At 45.0% G+C, this 20,369-nt stretch overlaps 1 protein-coding gene across 1 annotated transcript in view; it reads left to right on the top strand.

The window, feature by feature from the left end:
- The first annotated feature begins 739 nt into the window (after window positions 1–739).
- CAMK1D (calcium/calmodulin dependent protein kinase ID) overlaps window positions 740–20,369 on the top strand; it is a 356,546-nt gene continuing 336,916 nt past the window's right edge. Inside the window, exon 1 of the mRNA XM_073652382.1 lies at window positions 740–1,455. Within this exon, the coding sequence (XP_073508483.1) occupies window positions 1,364–1,455 (92 nt within the window). The 5' untranslated portion in view covers window positions 740–1,363. The remainder of the gene's footprint in view (window positions 1,456–20,369) is intronic.

Genomic DNA, 20,369 nt, shown 5'->3' with positions numbered 1-20,369 from the left:
ATGCAAATTGCCTCTTCAGAGAAAAAGAGGACTATAGCGCCACCTATTGGAAGCAGCAATCCTACAAGTCACAATCAACCCTTTAACGAGTTGTGCAATATGACTTAGGATAAAAGCCAAATCAGAATCTCAATTTGCAGACACGGTGTTTCAGGCTGTTGGCCCTCGTCAGTGCAAAGTATGAGAACTGATTTGGCTAGGTGAGAGGAGCACCCAGAGGAGCATTGCACGGCGAATAAGCCTCCTTACCTTGACGTGCCAGAGCGGGTGTGTCACTCTCCATAAGGAGAAACATTACCCCATGAATTTAATGAATTTGTCATTGTGCATATATAAGATTCTAGCTAAGGCACCATAAAAGACAAGTATATAAATTAACTACCGTCTGATCTATATATCATAAACTATCTATCTATCTGATCTTTCATAAACTATTTCTCTGATCTATGAAAATGTATGTAATATGCTGCGGAATATGTTGGCGCTATATAAAAAAAAAAAGATTAATATTATCTATATCATGATATATTCTATCATCTATCACATTTAATAAAATTATAATAATCTATTTATCATATGTGGAAGTGGAACTTCCCAAAGTGAAACTTGTGTATATATTATATAGCTATAATTTGCTTAGAACATCCCGTCTTCCTTACTGAATTGCATCTAGCTGCCAGCAGATGGCGCTCTTCCAGAGCCGCTGCAGGAACGCTTCTTGTCAGCTTTGTACTCACTAGCCAGGATAGGAGCCTCATTGACGTGCACGGGGTTTTGGTGCAATGCGAATTATCTCTGAAGTCATTATTGAGTTAGTGCTGTCAGGCTGGGCAGGGAACTCACACACCGCTCCGGCGTGCTATCCCCATAACAGCATGCACTAATCCTCCGCTGGTAGCGCAGTGGCAGTAGGGGGAGCACAGCCTGCAATTGGCAGCACCACCCCCTGCTTGTGTCTGATAACACTGCCATGCATCGCTGTCTCCTGGGAGGGAGCGCTCTGTGACAGGGGATACCTGCTCTACAGTCCTCAGCTCCGAGTGTGCGGCTCAGTGCAGGACTTGTGGCAGACTGGAGAGGCTGCAGAGCCCCACAGCGGCAGAGCAGCAGAGCAGCACAGCCCCACAGCAGCAGAGCAGCACAGCCCCACAGCAGCAGAGCAGCACAGCCCCACATCTCCAGCTGAGGAGCAGTCACCTTCAATGTGACAGTGCAGTCAGATATTAGGGCTGATCCGCTCCGCTGGTTTGGGCAGAAGCTAACCAGGAAGTATTTGCTGACAGAGGAATTCAGCTCCGAGAAGAAGGGGCATCGTGAGGTGAACTCTTGTCTTTGGGGGACATATCAAGTCTTACTTGTTGCCATGGCTCGGGAGAATGGAGAAAATAGCATCTCCTGGAAAAAGCAGGTGGAGGACATAAAGAAGATTTTTGAATTCAAGGAGGTTCTTGGCTCGTAAGTACCGAATTAGGTGGTACATGGGGTATATAAGGGCAGAGATGGTGTCTATGGGGTATATGAGGACTGGGATGTGATGGGGCAGTGATGTGGTACATGGAGTACATGGGGCAGTGATGTGGTACATGGAGTACATGGGGCAGTGATGTGGTACATGGAGTACATGGGGCAGTGATGTGGTACATGGAGTACATGGGGCAGTGATGTGGTACATGGAGTACATGGGGCAGTGATGTGGTACATGGAGTACATGGGGCAGTGATGTGGTACATGGGGCAGTGATGTGGTACATGGGGCAGTGATGGGGTACATGGGGCAGTGATGTGGTACATGGGGCAGTGATGGGGTACATGGAGTACATGGGGCAGTGATAGGGTACATGGAGTACATGGGGCAGTGATAGGGTACATGGAGTACATGGGGCAGTGATAGGGTACATGGAGTACATGGGGCAGTGATAGGGTACATGGGGCAGTGATAGGGTACATGGAGTACATGGGGCAGTGATGTGGTACGTGGAGTACATGGGGCAGTGATGTGGTACGTGGAGTACATGGGGCAGTGATGTGGTACGTGGAGTACATGGGGCAGTGATGTGGTACATGGGGCAGTGATGTGGTACATGAAGTACATGGGGCAGTGATGTGGTACATGAAGTACATGGGGCAGTGATGTGGTACATGAAGTACATGGGGCAGTGATGTGGTACATGAAGTACATGGGGCAGTGATGTGGTACATGAAGTACATGGGGCAGTGATGTGGTACATGAAGTACATGGGGCAGTGATGTGGTACATGAAGTACATGGGGCAGTGATGTGGTACATGAAGTACATGGGGCAGTGATGTGGTACATGGGGCAGTGATGGGGTACATGGAGTACATGGGGCAGTGATAGGGTACATGGAGTACATGGGGCAGTGATAGGGTACATGGAGTACATGGGGCAGTGATAGGGTACATGGGGCAGTGATAGGGTACGTGGAGTACATGGGGCAGTGATGTGGTACGTGGAGTACATGGGGCAGTGATGTGGTACGTGGAGTACATGGGGCAGTGATGTGGTACGTGGAGTACATGGGGCAGTGATGTGGTACGTGGAGTACATGGGGCAGTGATGTGGTACATGAAGTACATGGGGCAGTGATGTGGTACATGAAGTACATGGGGCAGTGATGTGGTACATGAAGTACATGGGGCAGTGATGTGGTACATGGGGCAGTGATGTGGTACATGAAGTACATGGGGCAGTGATGTGGTACATGGGGCAGTGATGTGGTACATGGGGCAGTGATGGGGCAGTGATGTGGTACATGGGGCAGTGATGTGGTACATGGGGCAGTGATGTGGTACATGGGGCAGTGATGTGGTACATGGAGTACATGGGGCAGTGATGGGGCAGTGATGTGGTACATGGGGCAGTGATGTGGTACATGGAGTACATGGGGCAGTGATGTGGTACATGGAGTACATGGGGCAGTGATGTGGTACATGGGGCAGTGATGTGGTACATGGGGCAGTGATGGGGTACATGGGGCAGTGATGTGGTACATGGGGCAGTGATGGGGTACATGGAGTACATGGGGCAGTGATAGGGTACATGGAGTACATGGGGCAGTGATGTGGTACATGAAGTACATGGGGCAGTGATGTGGTACATGAAGTACATGGGGCAGTGATGTGGTACATGAAGTACATGGGGCAGTGATGTGGTACATGAAGTACATGGGGCAGTGATGTGGTACATGAAGTACATGGGGCAGTGATGTGGTACATGGGGCAGTGATGGGGTACATGGAGTACATGGGGCAGTGATAGGGTACATGGAGTACATGGGGCAGTGATAGGGTACATGGAGTACATGGGGCAGTGATAGGGTACATGGAGTACATGGGGCAGTGATAGGGTACATGGAGTACATGGGGCAGTGATAGGGTACATGGGGCACATGGGGCAGTGATGTGGTACGTGGAGTACATGGGGCAGTGATGTGGTACGTGGAGTACATGGGGCAGTGATGTGGTACGTGGAGTACATGGGGCAGTGATGTGGTACGTGGAGTACATGGGGCAGTGATGTGGTACGTGGAGTACATGGGGCAGTGATGTGGTACATGGGGCAGTGATGTGGTACATGAAGTACATGGGGCAGTGATGTGGTACATGAAGTACATGGGGCAGTGATGTGGTACATGAAGTACATGGGGCAGTGATGTGGTACATGGGGCAGTGATGTGGTACATGAAGTACATGGGGCAGTGATGTGGTACATGGGGCAGTGATGTGGTACATGGGGCAGTGATGGGGCAGTGATGTGGTACATGGGGCAGTGATGTGGTACATGGGGCAGTGATGTGGTACATGGGGCAGTGATGTGGTACATGGAGTACATGGGGCAGTGATGGGGCAGTGATGTGGTACATGGGGCAGTGATGTGGTACATGGAGTACATGGGGCAGTGATGTGGTACATGGAGTACATGGGGCAGTGATGTGGTACATGGAGTACATGGGGCAGTGATGTGGTACATGGAGTACATGGGGCAGTGATGTGGTACATGGAGTAGTGATGTGGTACATGGAGTACATGGGGCAGTGATGTGGTACATGGAGTACATGCGGGTAGTGATGTGGTACATGGAGTACATGGGGCAGTGATGTGGTACATGGAGTACATGCGGGTAGTGATGTGGTACATGGAGTACATGAGGACATGGATGGGGTACATGAGAGTAGAGATGTGAATGGCAAGTAAATGTTTTGTTTTTTTTCCAAGCGTTTCCAAGTGTAGCCCACTTCAGGAAATGGTTATGAGTATGAGGGCAGGGATGAGGTGGTACATATAGAATATGAGGGTATGAATGTAATACATCGAGTATATGGGGGCATGGATGTGTTACATGGGGTATATGAGGGTAGTGATGAGATACATGGAATATATGAGGGTTGTAAATGCGGTACAATGAGTATATGATAATAATGGCTTGTATGGGAGATGAAGTGAGGGAGGACGTTAGTGTGTACAGGACATGAATGAGGGAGGTCAGTAGTGTGGTACCTCAGGTGAGGGAGGTCAGTAGTGTGGTACCTCAGGTGAGGGAGGTCAGTAGTGTGGTACCTCAGGTGAGGGAGGTCAGTAGTGTGGTACCTCAGGTGAGGGAGGTCAGTAGTGTGGTACCTCAGGTGAGGGAGGTCAGTAGTGTGGTACCTCAGGTGAGGGAGGTCAGTACTATTTACCTCAGGTGAGGGAGGTCAGTAGTGTGGTACCTCAGGTGAGGGAGGTCAGTAGTGTGGTACCTCAGGTGAGGGAGGTCAGTAGTATTTACCTCAGGTGAGGGAGGTCAGTAGTGTTTACCTCAGGTGAGGGAGGTCAGTAGTTTTGTACCTCAGGTGAGGGAGGTCAGTAGTATTTACCTCAGGTGAGGGAGGTCAGTAGTGTTTACCTCAGGTGAGGGAGGTCAGTAGTGTTTACCTCAGGTGAGGGAGGTCAGTAGTGTTTACCTCAGGTGAGGGAGGTCAGTAGTGTTTACCTCAGGTGAGGGAGGTCAGTAGTGTTTACCTCAGGTGAGGGAGGTCAGTAGTGTTTACCTCAGGTGAGGGAGGTCAGTAGTTTTGTACCTCAGGTGAGGGAGGTCAGTAGTATTTACCTCAGGTGAGGGAGGTCAGTAGTATTTACCTCAGGTGAGGAAGGTCAGTAGTATTTACCTCAGGTGAGGGAGGTCAGTAGTTTTGTACCTCAGGTGAGGGAGGTCAGTAGTATTTACCTCAGGTGAGGGAGGTCAGTAGTTTTGTACCTCAGGTGAGGGAGGTCAGTAGTATTTACCTCAGGTGAGGGAGGTCAGTAGTGTTTACCTCAGGTGAGGGAGGTCAGTAGTGTTTACCTCAGGTGAGGGAGGTCAGTAGTTTTGTACCTCAGGTGAGGGAGGTCAGTAGTATTTACCTCAGGTGAGGGAGGTCAGTAGTATTTACCTCAGGTGAGGGAGGTCAGTAGTATTTACCTCAGGTGAGGGAGGTCAGTAGTATTTACCTCAGGTGAGGGAGGTCAGTAGTATTTACCTCAGGTGAGGGAGGTCAGTAGTATTTACCTCAGGTGAGGGAGGTCAGTAGTTTTGTACCTCAGGTGAGGGAGGTCAGTGGTGTGGTACCTCAGGTGAGGGAGGTCAGTAGTGTTTACCTCAGGTGAGGGAGGTCAGTAGTATTTACCTCAGGTGAGGGAGGTCAGTGGTGTGGTACCTCAGGTGAGGGAGGTCAGTAGTATTTACCTCAGGTGAGGGAGGTCAGTAGTGTTTACCTCAGGTGAGGGAGGTCAGTAGTGTAATACCTCAGGCGAGAGGGGTCAGTAGTGTGGTACCTCAGGCGAGAGGGGTCAGTAGTGTGGTACCTCAGGTGAGAGGGGTCAGTAGTGTGGTACCTCAGGTGTGGGAGGTCAGTAGCGTGGAAAATATGAGGGAGGTCAGTGGAGATATGAAGTGAAGGTAATCAGTGCACTGGTACGTCAAGAGAGGGAAAATGATGGTGTGGCACATGGGGTCAGCAAGGTGACTGATGGTTGGCATAATGGTGTGGTACATGAAGGGAGGGAATTCAGTGAGTTGTATTTTAAGAGATGGAAGACAGTGGTTTTGTACAGACAGTGGACGGTATTTGAAGTAAGAGAAGACAGCAGTGTGCTACATGATGTGAAGGGGGACATTGGTTTCCTCGTGGCTTTGACAGTAAGAGATGAGAACAGTGGTTTTGCAAATATATTTGTAGAAGACAATGGGTAATAAATGAAGTTAAGGAAGAGTAAAGGATGATATTAGTTCCCAAATGAAGTGAGATAAGGGAGGATATCTATGTGGTACATGAGGTGAGGGAGGATAGTGGTATGGTACGTGAGGTGTAGAGAGGACAGTGGTATGGTACGTGATGTGAGGGGAGGACAGTGGTATGGTACATGAGGTGTAGAGAGGACAGTGGTATGGTACATGAGGTGTAGAGAGGACAGTGATATGGTACGTGATGTGAGGGGAGGACAGTGGTATGGTGCATGAGGTGTAGAGAGGACAGTGATATGGTACTTGAGGTGAGTGGAGGACAGTGGTATAGTACATGAGGTGAGTGGAGGACAGTGGTGTGGTGCGTGAGGTGAGGGGAGGACAGTGGTATGGTACGTGAGGTGTAGAGAGGACAGTGGTATGGTACGTGATGTGAGGGGAGGACAGTGGTATGGTACATGAGGTGTAGAGAGGACAGTGGTATGGTACTTGAGGTGAGTGGAGGACAGTGGTATAGTACATGAGGTGAGTGGAGGACAGTGGTGTGGTGCGTGAGGTGAGGAGAGAACAGTGGTATGGTACTTGAGGTGTGGGGAGGACAGTGGTATAGTACGTGAGGTGTGGAGAGGACAGTGGTGTGGTGCGTGAGGTGTGGAGAGGACAGTGGTGTGGTGCGTGAGGTGTGGAGAGGACAGTGGTATGGTGTGTGAGGTGTGGGGAGGACAGTGGTATAGTACGTGAGGTGTGGGGAGGACAGTGATATAGTACATGAGGTGTGGGGAGGACAGTGGTATGGTGTGTGAGGTGTGGGGAGGACAGTGGTATGGTGTGTGAGGTGTGGGGAGGACAGTGGTATGGTGTGTGAGGTGTGGGGAGGACAGTGGTATAGTACGTGAGGTGTGGAGAGGACAGTGGTGTGGTGCGTGAGGTGTGGGGAGGACAGTGGTGTGGTGCGTGAGGTGTGGGGAGGACAGTGGTATAGTACGTGAGGTGTAGGGAGGACAGTGATATAGTACATGAGGTGTGGGGAGGACAGTGGTATAGTACGTGAGGTGTGGGGAGGACAGTGGTATGGTATGTGAGATGAGGGGAGGACAGTGGTTTCACACATAATGTGACTGAATGGACAGTGGTCTGGTACATGAGGTGAGGGGGACAGTGGTATGGCATTTGAGGGAACTAGTTTCACAGGGGTGAGGCAGATGGAGTAAGAGAAGAGATGCTTTAGTAGATATAATGACGGAGTATGGTGGCAGGATACATAGAGTGAGCAAGGACACTGAGTAATTTCATGGAGTAAAGCCATATTTACACCAGCCGGCATTTAGCACATTCACATAGTGATTGGCAGCCTGTTTATACTGCACGATTATCAAAAATAAGCATTCCTAAGAGCGCTGGTACCTGATAATTGTGCAGTGTAAATGCACCTTAAGCCAGAAAGTACACTACGTCTGTAGGTCTGTAGTACCTGATAAGACAAGACAAGTGATGAGCACTTAGTTGAGATTATTATCTGCTGACATGGAGTTAATGACAGAAAGATGGTTTTGAATGTGTATAATATCAATATAGCATTTTATAACTTTCCAGACACTATCCCTTCATTACGTGAATAATGCTTACAATTTTTTAAACAATAGAGTATAGTGTATATGGAAAAAATATATATATACAGTACAGACCAAAAGTTTGGACACACCTTCTCATTTAAAGATTTTTCTGTATTTTCATGACTATGAAAATTGTACATTCACACTGAAGGCATCAAAACTATGAATTAACACATGTGGTCATCTGGCGTAGCACCCCATCACTCTCAAATAGCCCTTACACAGCCTGGAGGTGTGTTTGGGGTCATTGTCCTGTTGAAAAATAAATGATGGTCCAACTAAACGCAAACCGGATGGAATAGCATGCCGCTGCAAGATGCTGTGGTAGCCATGCTGGTTCAGTATGCCTTCAATTTTGAATAAATCCCCAACAGTGTCACCAGCAAAGCACCCCCACAGCATCACACCTCCTCCTCCATGCTTCACGGTGGGAACCAGGCATGTAGAGTCCATCCGTTCACCTTTTCTGCGTCGCACAAAGACACGGTGGTTGGAACCAAAGATCTCAAATTTGGACTCATCAGACCAAAGCACAGATTTCCACTGGTCTAATGTCCATTCCTTGTGTTCTTTAGCCCAAACAAGTCTCTTCTGCTTGTTGCCTGTCCTTAGCAGTGGTTTCCTAGCAGCTATTTTACCATGAAGGCCTGCTGCACAAAGTCTCCTCTTAACAGTTGTTGTAGAGATGTGTCTGCTGCTAGAACTGTGTGGTCTCTAATCTGAGCTGCTGTTAACCTGCGATTTCTGAGGCTGGTGACTCGGATAAACTTATCCTCAGAAGCAGAGGTGACTCTTGGTCTTCCTTTCCTGGGGTGGTCCTCATGTGATCCAGTTTCTTTGTAGCGCTTGATGGTTTTTGCAACTGCACTTGGGGACACTTTCAAAGTTTTCCCAATTTTTCGGACTGACTGACCTTCATTCCTTAAAGTAATGATGGCCACTCGTTTTTCTTTACTTAGCTGCTTTTTTCTTTCCATAATGAAATTCTAACAGTCTATTCAGTAGGACTATCAGCTGTGTATCCACCAGACTTCTGCACAACACAACTGATGGTCCCAACCCCATTTATAAGGCAAGAAATCCTACTTATTAAACCTGACAGGGCACACCTGTGAAGTGAAAACCATTTCCGGTGACTACCTCTTGAAGCTCAGCAAGAGAATGCCAAGAGTGTGCAAAGCTGTCATCAAAGCAAAAGGTGGCTACTTTGAAGAACCTAGAATGTAAGACATATTTTCAGTTGTTTCACACTTTTTTGTTAAGTATATAATTCCACATGTGTTAATTCATAGTTTTGATGCCTTCAGTGTGAATGTACAATTTTCATAGTCATGAAAATACAGAAAAAGCTTTAAATGAGAAGGTATGTCCAAAACTTTGGTCTGTACTGAATATATATATATATATATATATATATATATACACTGCTCAAAAAAATAAAGGGAACGCTCAAATAACACATCCTAGATCTGAATGAATGAAATATTCTCATTGAATACTTTGTTCTGTACAAAGTTGAATGTGCTGACAACAAAATCACACAAAAATCATCAATGGAAATCAAATTTATTAACCAATGGAAGCCTGGATTTGGAGTCACCCCCAAAATTAAAGTGGAAAAACACACTACAGGCTGATCCAACTTTGATGTAATGTCCTTAAAACAAGTCAAAATGAGGCTCAGTATTGTGTGTGGCCTCCACGTGCCTGTATGACCTCCCTACAACGCCTGGGCATGCTCCTGATGAGGTTGCGGATGGTCTCCTGTGGGATCTCCTCCCAGACCTGGACTAAAGCATCCGCCAGCTCCTGGACAGTCTGTGGTGCAACGTGACACTGGTGGATGGAGGGAGACATGATGTCCCAGATGTGCTCAATCAGATTCAGGTCTGGGGAATGGGCGGGCCAGTCCATAGCTTCAATGCCTTCATCTTGCAGGAACTGCTGACACACTCCAGCCACATGAGGTCTGACATTGTCCTGCATTAGGAGGAACCCGGGGCCAACCGCACCAGCATATGGTCTCACAAGGGGTCTGAGGATCTCATCTCGGTACCTAATGGCAGTCAGGCTACCTCTGGTGATCACATGGAGGGCTGTGTGACCCTCCAAAGAAATGCCACCCCACACCATTACTGACCCACTGCCAAACCGGTCATGCTGAAGGATGTTGCAGGCAGCAGATCGCTCTCCACGGCGTCTCCAGACTCTGTCACGTCTGTCACATGTGCTCAGTGTGAACCTGCTTTCATCTGTGAAGAGCACAGGGCGCCAGTGGCGACTTAGCCAATCCTGGTGTTCTGTGGCAAATGCAACGCGTCCTGCACGGTGTTGGGCTGTGAGCACAGCCCCCATCTGTGGACGTCGGGCCCTCATACTACCCTCATGGAGTCGGTTTCTAACCGTTTGTACAGACACATGCACATTTGTGGACTGCTGGAGGTCATTTTGCAGGGCTCTGGCAGTGCTCCTCCTGTTCCTCCTTGCACAAATGTGAAGGTAGCGGTCCTGCTGCTGGGTTTTTGCCCTCCTACGGCCCCTCCACATCTGGTGTACTGGCCTGTCTCCTGGTAGCTCCTCCAGCCTCTGGACACTACGCTGACAGACACAGCAAACCTTCTTGCCACAACTTGCATTGATGTGCCATCCTGGATGAGCTACACTACCTGAGCAACTTCTGTGGGTTGTAGAGTCCGTCTCATGCTACCACGAGTTTGAAAGCTCAACCTACCTTCAAAAGTGACCAAAACATCAGCCAGAAAGCATTGGTACTGAGATGTGGTCTGTGGTCTCCACCTGCAGAAACACTCCTTTATTGAGGGTGTCTTGATAATTGCCAATAATTTCCATCTATTGTCTATTTCATTTGGACAACAGCATGTGAAATTGGTTGTCAATCAGTGTTGCTTCCTAAGTGGACAGTTTGATTCCACAGAAGTTTGATTTACTTGGAGTTATATTCTGTTATTTAAGTGTTCCCTTTATTTTTTTGAGCAGTGTATATATATATATATATATATATATATATATATATATATATATATATATATATATATATATATACACAGTTCATGCACAGTTGGGAAAATAAGTGTATGATTCACTGCCGATTTTGCAAGTTTTCTCACCTACAAAGAATGGAGAGGTCTTTCATTTTTATCGTAGATACACTTCGACTGTGAGAGACAGAATCTTAAAAAAAAATCCAGAAAATCACATTGTATGATTTTTACATAATTAATTAGCATTTTATTGCATGAAATAAGTATTTGATACAATGTAAAAACGGAACTTAATATTTGGTACAGAAACCTTTGTAATTACAGAGGTCAGACGTTTTCTGTAGTTCTTGAGCAAGTTTGCACACACTGCAGCAGGGATTTCGGCCCACTCCTACATACAGATTTTCTCCAGATTTTCAGGTTTCGGGGCTGCTTCAGCTCCCTCCAAAGGTTTTCTATTGGGTTCAGGTCTGGAGACTGGCTAGGCCACTCCAGGACCTTGAAATGCTTCTTACGGAGGCACTCCTTGGTTGCCCTGGCTGTGTGTTTCGGGTCATTGTCATGCTGAAAGACCCAGTCACAACCCATCTTCAATGGACTTACTGAGGGAAGGAGGTTGTTGGCCAAAATCTCGCGATACATGACTCCATCCAGCCTCCCTTCAATACCGTTCAGTCATCTTGTCCCTTTTACAGAAAAGCACCCCCACCAACGTATGATGTTTCTCCCACCATGCTTCACAGTTGGGATGGTGTTCTTGAGGTTGTACTCATCCTCCTTTTTCCTCCAAATACGGTGAGTGGAGTTGATACCAAAAAGTTCTATTTTGGTCTCATCTGACCACATGCCCTTCTCCCATGCCTCCTTCGGATCATCCAGATGGTCAATAGCGAACTTCAAACAGGCCTGGACATGTGCTGGCGTGAACAGGGTAATCTTGCATGCCCTGCAGGATTTTAATCCATGACGGCTTAATGTGTTACTAACGGTAATGTTTGAGACTGTGGTCCGAGCTCCCTTCAGGTCATTGACCAGGTCTTCCTGTGTAGTTCTGGGCTGATTTCTTACGTTTCTCAGAGTCATCCTTACCCCACGAGGCGAGATCTTGTATGGAGCCCCAGACTGAGGTAGAACGTGAGCAGGGGGACCTAGCGTGCCCTGCAGGATTTTAATTTATGATGGCACAGTGTGTTACTAATGGTAATGTTTGAGACTGTGGTCCCAGCTCTCTTCAGGTCATTGACCAGGATTTTAGGTGTAGTTCTTGGTTGATTCCTGACGTTTCTCAGAATCAGCCTTACCCCACGAGGTGAGAGCTTGTTTGGAGCCCCAGACCAAGGAAGATTGACAGGCATCTTGTGCTTCTTTCATTTTCTAATAATTGTGCCAACAGTTGTTGCTTTCCCACCAAGCTGCTTGCCTATTGTCCTGTAGCCCATCCCAGCCTTGTGCAGGTCTACGATTTTGTCCCTGGTGTCCTTAGACAGCAGTTTGGTTTTGGCCATGGTGGAGAGGTTGGAGTGTGATTGATTGAGCGTCTCGACAGGTGTCTTTTTTACAGATAACAAGTTCAAACAGATGCGATTTATACAGGTAATGAGTGCAGAGTAGGAGGCCTTCTTAAAGAAAAACAGTTCTGTGAGAGCCAGAATTTTTGCTGGTTCGTAGGTGATCAAATATTGTATTTTTCGGACTAGAAGACGCACTTTTTTACTCCCAAATTTTGGAGGAAAGTGGGGGTGCATCTTATAGTCCGAATACTATATACATGGCTGTGCCTGGTGGTGGGTGTGGAGGAGCAGCAGTGGGTGATCAGCGTGGCACAGGAGGCAGAAGCCACCTGCTGCAGCCTAAGCTGTGTCCGCTACTAAAGAAAATGAATATTCCCTGCTCCCCACGCCCATGTGCGACCCTTAGCAGCAACAACTGCAATCAAACGTTTGCAATTACTGGCAATGAGTCTTTTACAATGCTCTGGAGGAATTTTGGCCCTCTCATCTGTGCAAAGTTGTTGTATTTCAGCCACATTGGAGGGTTTTCAAGCATGAACCGCCTTTTTAAGGTCATGCCACAGCATCTTAATTGGATTAAGGTAAGGACTTTGACTAGGACACTCCATAGTCTTAATTTTGTTTGTCTTAAACCATTTAGGTGGACTTTCTGGTGTGTTTTGGATCATTGTCCTGCTGCATAACCCAAGTCCTTTAGGATTTTGTGGTAGATAGCAGAATTCACAATTCCATTTACAACAGCAAGTCTTCCAGGTCCTTAAGCAGCAAAACAGCTCCAGACCATCACATTCCCACCACCATATTTTACTGTTGGTATGATGTTCTTTTTCTGAAATGCTGTGTTACTTCTACGTCCGAGAAAAATGATCCGAGTTTCATCAGTGATTGTGATCAAAGTTTCTCTAGACTATGGTCAGTGTGTCAATTTTTACAATCAGAGTGTGGTCAGAGTTTCATTAGTTTTTCTTTATTGGGAAAAAAAGAGGTTTCTCAAGCTTCTCTTACTAAACAGTCCGAAATAATCAGATAGCACACAGGTGGCATCCAAGTGCTGTCCAATTTTTTCACTGACCCCTGGATTTGCTTTGTCAATTTTCAATTTGGTTCCGAGAATTGGATTAATATCGGACAAGTCTCCGTGATTTTGTGCAGACCACTTGGTCCGATGAAAACTTGGACATGTGAACTACCCCGTAGACTGTCATAGGTGCTAATGCTATCTGATAACACGCCCTTAGGCTCAGTTTTTTTCACGTACGAGAAAAACAGACCAGGTTTCATCATTGATGTTCATCAGATTTTCATCAGAGTGTGATCCAAGTTTCATCAGTTTGGTCGGATTTTCAGCAATTTTTCTCGTATGTGAGAAAAAAAGTGTGCCACCATGTTCTGCTATCTATCAGTCCGTGAAAAAACAGACTGCACTTGGATTGCATCAGAGTAATATCCAATTTCTTCACGGAATTTGCCGAATTTCATCTAAGATTCAAATCAATATTGGACGCGTCTCTGCAATTTTGCATGGACCTCCTGGCCAGCGAAATATCACAGACATATAAACTGCCCCATTGATGATTATAGGTACAGTACAAGTGCTATCTGTGAAAAACATGGATATCACTTGTACGTGAAAAACTGAAGTGTGAATGATGCTTTAGGGTGAATTTTGCTAAGATTTCCCACAGATTTCCACTTTCGATTGCAAATCCCAACATAATCCGAAATGTATTTCAAATTTTATTTTATGTTTTTAGGAAACAATGAATTCATGCTTTGTTTCATTGGTAATTACTTTGAACTCTTTCCAATTTGATGTTGATGATCTCACATACAGTTTCTTTACAGTTTCTTTATAACAGAATGCCACACTCTCTGAAGCAGATTAGATTAGTTTGTCTGTTCTTTTATTATCTTTATTATCAAGATTGGAAACATGGTCCAGGTGCATTGCCTATGGTGTTAGAGAAAGCGAGATGTGCTGCAAAATACATTTATGGATAGAAAGAAGAAATACAGCCCCTGGGAGTCATGTTTGCTTTTGGCTTTGCTTCTACAGGTACCATGGAAATAAATACTTTGGTGTTTTTCCAAGTCACTGGCTGAGATTATAAGGGGATAAAGTACTGTATTCTTTTTATGGGAAGCTAAGCGCTATTAGTTGTGTTAGTGACATTAACCTCAGTGCCGTGACATCCTACCAGACATTAAGAAGTTATCAAGGGTCATGTATTTACTAATTTCTTTCCCCAGACTGCAGGTCCTAGTGCCAGTGTCCTGTCCTCTGTAATAGGGTTGGCCGGGATTTTGACAACTAACCTCTGGTTAAAGGTTTTGTCCACTTAGCCTATTTTTTAAAAGGCACAGAATGCGATAAAAGAATGTAAATAAAAAAATAATCTTCACCTCTGCTGCTATTTCTCTGGCATTTGTCTTCAGTTCCTGTTGCAGTGATGTCATCTGACACAAGGACTCATAACCACTGCAGCCAATCAATGGCTCAGGCGAGAACCACTGCGGGCAGTATTTGAGCAGTCTTTTTTTATGTGAGATCATGAAGCCGTAGAGACCAGCAGGAGAAACATCAGAACAGAATTTGCAAGATATCACTCTTCTTTGCTTATGTTGTTTCAAGACTTTTTTTTTACATTTGTTGAAATAGATAACCTTTTTAAAATCAAATCTGGCATCTACTATGCCAGAAATAGCAGTTTGACCCACCGCCTTGCATATGGATGATTGCTGGCTTTTTGTGACATCCACTTTAATTAAGCTTTCTGATTATTAAAAAAAGAAGAAATATTATCATATATATTTTTCTCTTTTGTTTTGTGCATCTTTTTTCTGATTATTTATCAATGCAAGCAATGAATGTTTAAGGCTATGTGCCCACGTTGCGGACCTGAAGCATATTTTTTACGCTTCTCCCTGGCGGGAAAATCGCATGCGGATATTACATGCGGTTTTCCCGCCAGGTAGAAGCGTTTGTGAGGCGTCTTTGCATGCATTTCCGCATGCGGGTTATCAAGCACTTCTCCAAGCATCACTTGGAAAAGTGCTTGACAACTTGTTCAGAATGGTAAAAAATAAAAAAATAAACTTTTATACTCACCTTCTGATGCATTCTCTGCCCCGTCCGGAGGCTTGAGCGGCTCACGCTGTTGTGTGCAGGACCTGCGGTGACGTCATTGAGTCATGTGGTGGGTCACATGACTCAATGACGTGGCAGGTCCTTCAGACAACAGCGCGACGGAGGGAAAACATCAGAAGATAAGTATAAACTTTATTTTATTCTTTTTTTTTACAGGTTCTTTGGTACCCAGGTCTGGATGAGAGTCTCCTCTCATCCAGACTTGGGTACCATCCGCACATTGATTCCGCTGCGCTTCCGCAAAATTAATGAACATGCTGCGGATTTTTGACCGCAGCATATACGCTGCGGAAAAATCCGCAGCATGGGCATTGACATTGCGGAATGCCATTGGGGACCATGGGGTGCGGATATACATGCGTTTTTCAAGCGTTTACGCTGCGGAAATTCCGCAGCATATACGCTTGAAAAACGCTACGTGGGCACACAGCCTAATTCTAGTTACCATAGCCAGGGATATTAATACATGTAAACATGGAAGTTCCTTCTTGCCTCTAGGTTATGCCAGATAAATGACTTAGCCTAGGTTCACAGTAGAGTTCTTTGTTGCTTTTTTTTTTAGTTCCGTTATGTGAACCTAAAAATGATACTTTTGCAAAAAGAAAAAGCATCTGTTCTACAATGGATACAAACGGCGCCAAGTGGACTCCATTCACTATAATGGTGTCAGTTTGGTTTTTGCTTAGGGGACTGTCATTTTATTGAAAAAAAACAAACAACATGGTGTGCCCACAGCCCATCAATCAGCAGGGAGCGCATCACTGGGTCACGCCTGGCTGCAGCCGGAACTTGACTGGATGTCAGCCGAGGGCACATAATACCTAGTGAACGGTCAGCGATAGCGCCGCTCACAGGCAAGAATGACAACACAAGGTAATTACAAAAACACTTATTTCCACGCTTTAAATCAATGGGAGCAGTATATATAGTAGTGGACATCCTCTTTAAGTACCAGACAAACTTCACGATCGCTGCATGCAGGCAGAACCACACCCACATGCAAAGACCAATGGCCACATAATGTTGTGAGTGAGAATGAGGTATTACCTTCTAAATCATCTAGCCATCGGCCACCATTTGGAGGCCTGATTTCGGTTGTGTGACATATGTTCCTGGCTGTTCTGTGATTTTAGTACTTTAAATATTTATCTAACAAGATGAGTAGTCCGGATATAAAGTAACAGGTGGAGAGAAAAGATGCTTTCTCAGCACCGTATAGTCTGCGGTTATCACCGTAACCCTAGAAGCAGGAGATTAAACAGGCAATATTTAACTTTTTTTAAGAGCAGGAAATGAGTACAAGGCAAACAACTTCTGTTAAACAGCTGTTGCTTTAACCCATTCTCTGCCCAAGAAATGGCACCTTCTCCTGCTCACTTCAGATTTTTTTGCGACTCTCAGATGTCTTTAAATGAAGAGAATGATTAGAAGTCCTAATATAAGCCAGTGATCACTGATTAGTCAAGTAGGATGACTAGTTCATGGCTCCTTTACGAGAAAGGCGGATATAATATAATATCATTACAACTTACAATAGGATCTTTACTTTAAAAAGTGACAGATTGGTTCTTAAAGGGAGTCTGTCGGCAGTGAATGACTGTTCAAACTAAGTCCCACCACTCAGTGCTTCATGGTGTAACCAATCATTTATATACACCTTCCCACCTGCTTGTGTTCCTCCATCTCTGCCATCCTCTTCTCTGATTGACAGCTCTGGCTTCATAGGACCAGAGAAGGAAGGAGATAGATGGAAAGCAAGCAGGTGCGAAGGTGTATATAAATGATTGGTCCTGCCGTGAAGCACCGAGTGCCTGTACTTGGTTTGAAAGACAGTCATTCTGTAATAAGAGTCCCTTTAAAAGCTAATACAGGCTAAAAGTGAAACTATTGATCTTTGATGGTTAGGAAACTAAATATGAGTTTGATCACCATGGTTCAGAGCTCTTCTTTTTGACAGAACCAGTTTTTGTCAATGATAACCAGCGGCGGGCACAGACAGAAGAGGGTTCCTATGCATGAACAGTATATGGGACCTTAGGGCTATGATCCCATGTTGAGTATTTGGTGCGTTTTTGATGTTACAGATTTTCTGCACCATGTCTGCGCCTATTATGTAAATTAGGTTTCTTGCATTTTTTTCACTGCATTTTTGTGTGTGTTTTTTTAACATGCGTTATTATCTGTTATTGACGCTGCAGTTTTTGACTCTTTTTGGTGCGTCATTCTTTAAATAACGCTGCTTTATTTTGGTACTTCCTGGCTTTGACATAACTTTATTGATAAACTTAGGAGCGGAGTACATGTGTTTTTTGATGCATTTCCGCAGCGACTAAAAACCCATGTTCGTTTTTACCAGCGGATTTTCTGCATTTAATGCAAGTCTATGGGGAAAATCTGCACAGAATGCCCAGCATACTCGCAAGAGAAATTGACACCTTGCGGATTTGAAACGCGCACCGCAGGTCAGTTTGCACTGAGTAAAAAAGAAGCACAGAGGGCATGAGATTATTATAAATCCCATCTACTTTGCTGGAACTGTTAAGACGCTGCATTTTTGACACAGGAAAATTTGCATCATTTAAAACTCACCAAAAGCTCATTGTGGGAATGTAGCCTTAGGTAAATTAAGATACTTGCGTTTTTCTTTTTCATTAAGTTTTTGAGTGTTTTTTCACATGCGTTTTTATGGCGTTTTTTTGACGTTGTGGTTTTTGCCTTTTTTGATATGTCATGTTCTAAATAAATCTGCTTTATTTTTGATACTTCCTGTATTTGGCTTTTACAGAACTGTATTGTAACAGTCACATGCAGATTATACGTGTTTTAAGTGTGTGTCTGCAGCGGAAACACACTAAGAACGCATGTGTTTTTTACTTGCAGACTTTCCACATCTAATGCAATCCCATGGGGAAAATTTGTAGATAAAACTCAGTGTAAGGCTATGTTTACTTGACAATATTTTGGTCAGTTGTACACATCAGTATTTGTACGCTAAAACTAGGAGTGGGTCAAAAGTCATTGATTGTTCCACTGCTGATATTGGCTTACAAATATTGATGAAAATAATGAAAAATACTGACCAAATACTGATGTGTGAACATGGCCAAACTGCAAGAAAAAATCGACATTTCGCGAGAATTTCAAAAGTGCTCCGCAGGTCAGTTTACACAGTGTTAAATAAAAGCAGAGATGGCATCTTATTTCTATAAAACCCATCCACTCTGCTGTATCTGTAAGCAAAAACTCACCAGGAAACTAATCGTGGGAACTTAACCATGCCGTTCAGTAGCTCATAATAATTCACCCCTTTATGCGTCTGTGACAGAAGTTCACAGAAACAAAGAGTCATCAGTGACCTCCATTTCAGGAGCTGGGCTAGTCCCTGTTCTACTGAGCATAAGTCAGTTTTTAATTCCTACATATGTTCAGTAGATTCCTGTCACTACACACGGTTTTTCTTAGTGCACAGTGACAGTGCGCCCTCTCGCCAGCTCGGATCAGAAGTGACAAGCTGGAAACAGAGCACACTGTTACTGCACAGTGTAAGTGAAGAACTATCGAGCAGAGACCAGTGCCGCCCCTGCAGGTGGCGTCAAAACTGAGGCATGCTCAGTAGAGCAGGGACTAGCCCAGCTCCTGAAATGGAGGTCACTGATGAAGCTTCGTTTCAGGAAGAAAGCAGAGGTTGCGGCAGTGACCGCAGCCTCTGCCCCCTGATGATACTTCGTTTGCGTATCCAGCAAGTACTGGGGATTCTGAAATGAAGCATCAAAGAGGAAGTAGCAAAACAAAATGAAGCAGTGTAATTAGGGATGGATATTGAATTTTTAATTAAAGTATATTAGAAAACAAGATGTGATTATGACATTAAATAGATTTTATGATGAAAATTAAATTTTGTTTTGGACCACTCCTTTAACCCCTTTCTGGCTCAGGACGTACTAATACGTATCTGTGCCCTGGACCTTATGGGGCAGATACGTATTAGTATGCCCTGGCGATTTCGCCCGCACACAAGCGGTGCGGGCGAGATCGCTGCCGGGTGTCAGCTGATTGTCACAGCTGACACTCGGTGCTATGTGCAGGGAGCGGTCCCTCACCGCTCCCTGTACATTAGCCCCCAAAAACCCCAAAATGCTGCAATCTAAATGGATCGCAGCATTCCGGCGGAAAGAGGTAAGAGGAGGTAAGCGCGACACTTACCTTCTTTTCCAGTGTCCCACAGCGTCTGAATCCAGTCCTGAATGTTATCTTGGTGACCCGATGTCATCATGACAACATCCGGGTCACCAGGAGGCAGGAAGTTACTTTGGTTATGCAAAGTGCGCGACCAAAGTAACTTCTCCCTGTGCGGCGCTGACAGGCTGCGTAGCATAGGGATAGTTCTGCATTCCTGTGCTCTACAGCCAATCAGGCTGCAAAAAGTGAAAGTCACATAGTGGGACAAAGTGTAAAAGTAATAAAAATGTCAGAAAGTGAAAAAATAAAAAAAAATTGTAAAAATATTTAAAAAAAAATAATAAAAAAATAACCTATAAAACTGTCCCACTAGTTAACCCCTTTAGTGAACACGGTAAAAAAATAAAATAAAAAACGAAACATAAAACAATGCTTTATCATCATACCGCCAAACAAAAAATGGAATAAAACGCGATCAAAAAGACGAATGTAAATAAAAATGGTACCGCTGAAAACGTCATCTTGTCCCGCAAAAAACAAGCTGCCATACAGCTCCAACGGCCGAAAAATAAAAAAGTTATAGCTCTCAGAATAAAGCGATGCAAAAACAATTCTTTTTTCTATAAAATAGTTTTTATTGTGTAAAAGTGCCAAAACATAAAAAAAAATATACAAATGTGGTACCGCTGTAAACGTACTG

This window comes from Phyllobates terribilis, unplaced genomic scaffold (assembly GCF_046119375.1).
Source record: "Phyllobates terribilis strain yellow unplaced genomic scaffold, ASM4611937v1 Scaffold_11__3_contigs__length_659146591, whole genome shotgun sequence".
In the NCBI taxonomy this organism is placed as follows: Eukaryota; Metazoa; Chordata; class Amphibia; order Anura; family Dendrobatidae; genus Phyllobates; species Phyllobates terribilis.
The sequence above is the reverse complement of the archived record's forward strand: the minus strand, read 5'-3'. Positions and strand labels throughout refer to the sequence as shown.